Source organism: Lactuca sativa, chromosome 4, assembly GCF_002870075.4.
Source record: "Lactuca sativa cultivar Salinas chromosome 4, Lsat_Salinas_v11, whole genome shotgun sequence".
NCBI classification, from domain to species: Eukaryota; Viridiplantae; Streptophyta; class Magnoliopsida; order Asterales; family Asteraceae; genus Lactuca; species Lactuca sativa.
In genome coordinates, this window is record NC_056626.2 from 200,536,357 (window position 1) to 200,541,784 (window position 5,428).

Genomic DNA, 5,428 nt, shown 5'->3' on the forward strand with positions numbered 1-5,428 from the left:
CTTCATCATCTCAATCAAGAAAAAGGGCTTCTGATTTCCATTCATCTACTTCATCGTTGCTGTAATTTCACCTTCTTCATCTCTCTGCTGTTATTGAGAATACTCGCCAATAGTTTTCTTGCACTATTCCTTGACCTGCTTCCTTCTAGATACGCTTCTGATCGAGAGATTCAGGTTAGGGCTTTCAAGGCGCCGTGGAAACTGTAATGGTGTTCATTGTGGCGGAGGGATTAGGGTTTCTAGAGTGAGAGACGAAAGAGGAAATTGGGGTAAATGTCCGCAGAAGGAAGCATGTAATGTTGTTCTCTATTAACTGATGAATTAGGGTTTTAACTGATGACTTAGGATTTCGTATTTATGGAATCCAAGTTCTTGATTCCTGAATTTGATTTCCCTTGACCCTCCTTACAGATCCGTAGAAAATTCAGAAGAGCCGCCACATATCTCAAGCACACGGTACCATCTCTCTCTCTCTCTCTTACGCACCTTCTATCTGATTTTATTTTTGCTCATCTATTCTGGATTGTATTGCTTTCGAAAATAGTGGTTACTTATTAAGGGGTATTTTGGTCAGCTTGTTAATTTTGATAGAATTCGGTATTACTGGGAAAAAAATGGGTGCGCCCCTATTCCTTTTTATCGCAGTAGCCTCTTCATTGATATTTTTTTCTTCTAATCTCCTTGGTTTGAGAAGCAGGGGCTGCTTGATCAAAAGTTTTTTTTTGTTATTGGTCCATGATTGACAAATTTATGGAAGGGTTTCTTGGTCTTCGCTGATTTTGATCCTAGTCAAGACTATTGGGTTCATTGTTATGTCATATACAAAGGGCAATACTGGAATCTTCTTGTTTGGTTTGCAGTTGATCAAAATATTTTTTTTTTCCTTTTGAAAATGTTGCTGCTGAGTTTGATTCTTGCCATGGCTGCTGGGTTAACTTTAATTTTGAAAGGGGCAATTTTGGAATTTTAAAAGGTTAAAATGGGATAAACCCCAAATCTCATAGAGTTGACATCACAGATGCAGTGGAACTAGCTGTTTCAACATCAGAAGCATTAACAATCCACACATGTATGTCTATTTTTAGTTTCATGGATCAGCTTCAAAATGTGGCCTTTAAATTTGCACGCTAAGTGTTTGTGAAAAGTCCTTATCAATGATTTGGCATTTAGAGGCACCTTTTGGGATTGAGAAAGATGGGCCTTCTTGAGTTGATCTATTATAATGTTAGAAAGGGTTAGAATTTAGAAGAATGAACTCAATTTATATGAATGTTTGATTTTATAAAAAAATATGAATGTTTTACCTTTGTTGTTTCTCTCTCAATTTCAGATGATTCATTATGTAAAAAAAAGATAGAAATTAAGTTTACAACAAAACTGTTCCTTTTTTTTGCTTTTATGTTTATCTGGTTTTACATAGAAGTTTCAATTATATCGTATAAACTTGCCATACGAATGGCTCCTAATATATTTCCTCTTGATATAACATAAGAATAAAATTAATTTTTTATATTATTTGATATGCTTATTTTGCTTACATAATTTTTTTATTTTTTATTTTTGGTATTGCAACGTGTTGGATATGCATTCCAGCAAATTTACTGGAGTGGGTTGGGCGCTTGGGCTGACGGAGTTCTTGGGAGGGAGGTCATGTTAAAATTATTTTCTAAAGAAAGAGATGAAAGATTGATACACCATCTCATGGCTTCAAAGGAGCTTCATCCATCCTTAATATCTGCCCAGAGTGAATATAAGGTGTAAGATGAGAGTTCTGATGAAGATTATCACAATCTTCATTGATGTTTTGTGAATACTTTCATTAATGGTTCTTATCTTGTGGTTTGTTAAGCAGATTATGAGTAATCGAACAGTTGTTGATAAATCTAATTACCTTTCATCTGTGCAGATTGATTCCTGTGAGGCAGAGTAACTTCTCATTAATTAAACGAGTTACTTTACTCAGCAAAGATGAGCATAGTTGGATTTGATCTTGGGAATGAGAGTTGTGTTGTGGTAGTTGCCAGACAAAGGGGAATTGATGTTGTTCTTAATGATGAGTCAAAACGTGAGACTCCCGCTCTTGTGTGTTTTGGTGATAAACAGCGTTTTCTTGGAACAGCTGGTGCTGCAACCAGTATGATGAACCCAAAAAACACCATTTCCCAAATTAAGCGGTTAATAGGGCGTCCTTTTTCTGATCCTGAATTGCAACAAGATCTCAAGGCTTTGCCTTTTTCAGTTACTGAGGGACTCGATGGTTTCCCATTGATCAATGCAAGGTATCTTGGGGAAACAAAGTCATTCACCCCAACACAAGTTATGGGAATGGTTTTCTCAAACATGAAGACAATAGCTGAAAAGAATTTGAATGCAGCAGTTGTGGATTGCTGTATTGGGGTACCTATCTACTTCACTGATCTTCAAAGAAGAGCTGTAATGGATGCAGCTACTATTGCCGGTTTGCATCCTCTACGGTTGATGCATGAGACTACAGCCACTGCTTTAGCTTATGGAATATACAAAACTGACTTACCTGAAAATGAGCAGCTCAATGTAGCCTTCATTGACATTGGACATGCTAGCATGCAGGTATGCAGTGAAGCTCAATGCCCTTTAGTTCAATACATTACACGAGAGCTTTTAACATGCTTAATAATGGAACATGTAATGAGATTCGCAAGCCCCGAGTGAGTATTCAATTGCTTTTTTATTATTCGGGTAATTAATATCTCTACCTTTTTTTATTTAGTTCACTAATCTATACATATACATCTATATAAAAAACCTTTTTTTCTATATTTTGAAGGTATGCACCTGTTCGTAGCGATTCGGTTGTTGGTGAGCTGAAGTTGTCAGAGCCAACTGATGTAATTCTCCTAGGTATTACTTTTGTATTTTTCAAGATTTATTTTATATACTTTTCTTAAAATGCAAATTTGTTAAATATTATGTTACATTTAAGAGATTACAAGAATTGAGATGCTTGCGGTTACTGGTAAGGACTTTAATCCTTCTACATTATAAAACTTACTTTGTTTCATATTTTCAAATATTAAATACTTATTTTATCATACCGTATTAAAAAATAAAAAAGATAGGTACATTTGTTTAGAAGAGAACAAATCCTTTAAGCCATTACAATCATAATGTTCTTGCCCATATAAGCTGTGATTTGATAACATTGGTAATTTCTTCAGATGTGAATTCATTGTAACAGATACATTTGGAAGATCGAGTGAAACTGCATATCTGAAACTGCCCTGTTTCCCCTGGTCTTGTCTTCTAGACTTGACCTTATTTCTCTTCTTATATATCATTTTTGTTACTTTGTAATTTCAATTAATATATAAACAGGTTTCTTGGATTTTTTTTTCAGGAATTCCTAAAATAGAGAAGCTAGAAATTGAAGGGAAAGCTTTCCATACAAACTTATATGCAGTTCGTTGTAATTATAGTGGAGGAAAAGAGGGTAAGAGTAAAATCATGTGGCTTAGATCAATGGCTGGAAGTCCAAATCTTATTTCCATTCCCGATATCTTTTTTCTTTTAAAAAATTTTACCACTTTATGAGAAACAAAGTGAAATGTGGGTCTATAAATTGTTTTTTTTTTATTGTAGGTGAAACAGAAAGGATCATCAAACATATGATCAAACTATTTGGGCTAGTATTATCTGTGGCTCCTTCTCCTGCTCCTGTTCTTCCCCCATCATTTTCTTTCATTATGCAAATATTTAAATCTTACTAGCTTTTAATCTTTCCATCATGACAAGAATTTTGTATTCTTATCTTGCTGATAGGTCCAAAGAAACTTGAATGGGATTGAACCATTGTGCTTCCTGATTTGCTGCTATCAATGGATGTTGTGTGAATCCTCATTGAAGTCTTCATTTTGGTTTAAGAGAACAAGGTGGAGAGTCTAAAAAGAGACAAGTTAGCAACAGAGAATCTCCTCCAAGAAACAAGTTACAACAGAGAATCTTCTTCCCCTTTGTTCACACTTTACATAATCACTTTCAATAATATTATCTTCAGTCTTCCTATAGTTTCTTCATTATTAATTTTTCTGGAATCTTTTCTAGGTAGTCTTTGGTAATGGAACCGTGGATGTCGTGGTGGTGGTGGATATCGTGGTGGTGCCCCAGTCAACCAAATCCAAACCTTAATTTAGCTGCTGCTGGGCTTACCCCTGGGTAAATGAGAGTCAAAAAGACGTTTTTGCCCCTCTGTTGCTAGGTAACCTTTTCAACAACATTCTACTTAAGCAGGTGAGTAATCAAGATTAAGGGAGACTTTTTAATCAAGTTTGGCATTCCTTTCCAGTAAGAAACAGAGTTGTATGATTATTTGTTAGTTTTATAGGAATGTATAACACATGTTAGCAATGTATTATTTTTGATTAACATTTGAATGATTCTTTGTATGACATTAGAATTTGTGCAATTTATTTTATTTTTTGAGTATGAAATTTTATTTTATATTATGCAATGGATTGTATTTTTTGTATATTGTATTTTATTTATATTATAAGAAATTAAATGCAAATTTAATTTAAAAATTAATAAATATATAATTTTTTTTTAAACATTTAAATTTACGATACGCAAAAATGTGTGTCATCTTCATTTATGACATGGCCTTTCTTGACAGGGGCTTTCTTGATACGCATTGCATGTCATTAACACGCGCGTCGTAAGGTTACGACACACGAATGCGTGTCGTGTTCCTTTATGACAGGGCCTTCCTTGATACACATTGCGTGTCGTAAATGCGCGTCGTAATTGCGCGTCGTAAATGAGCGTCGTAAATGCGCGTCATCTATAGACAACGCGCAAAAGCGCGTCGTCTCTCTTTATGACAGGGCCTTCCTTGACGCGCATTTGCGCGTCGTCTGAGCCTTTTACGACGCGCAATGAGCGTCGTAAAAGGCATTTTTTCTAGTAGTGCGAGTTGTATGAACAACTCGTCTTTACTCTTCATCCTATGAACACGTTCTGTCCTTGACTCGCCGAGTTGATGAACAACTCGTCGAGTTCTATGAAGATTGTCATGGACTCACCGAGTCCGTTCATGCACTCTCCGAGTGCCATGAATTTCCAGAACAATTTGCTTAGTCCAGAACGTTGGGTCACTCCCCGGGACTCCCTAAAACCCTTCCACACACATCTGGTCCTTATGACCCTCACTAATACGGGACCAAAACCCTTGGACTCGCCGAGTCGGTCACATCCCCTCTCTAAAACTTCGATTTTTGATGTACAACACTTATCCAAAGGATAGATCCAGGCCCCTAAACTCGACCTAGCACGTAAAGTTACAAACTTTACGTGCATGCATGGGACTTTTGAGCTTAAAAGGCTCTAAAATGGATCTTTTGTTGCATGGGGGCTTCCTTGAGTGCAAAAGCATCCCAAATCTGACTTGTGACTC

General features: G+C 36.1%; 1 protein-coding gene across 1 annotated transcript; it reads left to right on the forward strand.

The window, feature by feature from the left end:
* The first annotated feature begins 1,968 nt into the window (after positions 1–1,968).
* On the forward strand, positions 1,969–4,164 carry LOC128133567 (heat shock 70 kDa protein 15-like). Its single transcript, XM_052771059.1, has 6 exons — positions 1,969–2,687; positions 2,807–2,880; positions 2,963–2,995; positions 3,377–3,469; positions 3,619–3,695; positions 4,081–4,164. The coding sequence occupies exons 1-6, from the start codon at positions 1,969–1,971 to the stop codon at positions 4,162–4,164; spliced, it is 1,080 nt and encodes a 359-aa protein (XP_052627019.1).
* Positions 4,165–5,428: the final 1,264 nt, after the last annotated feature.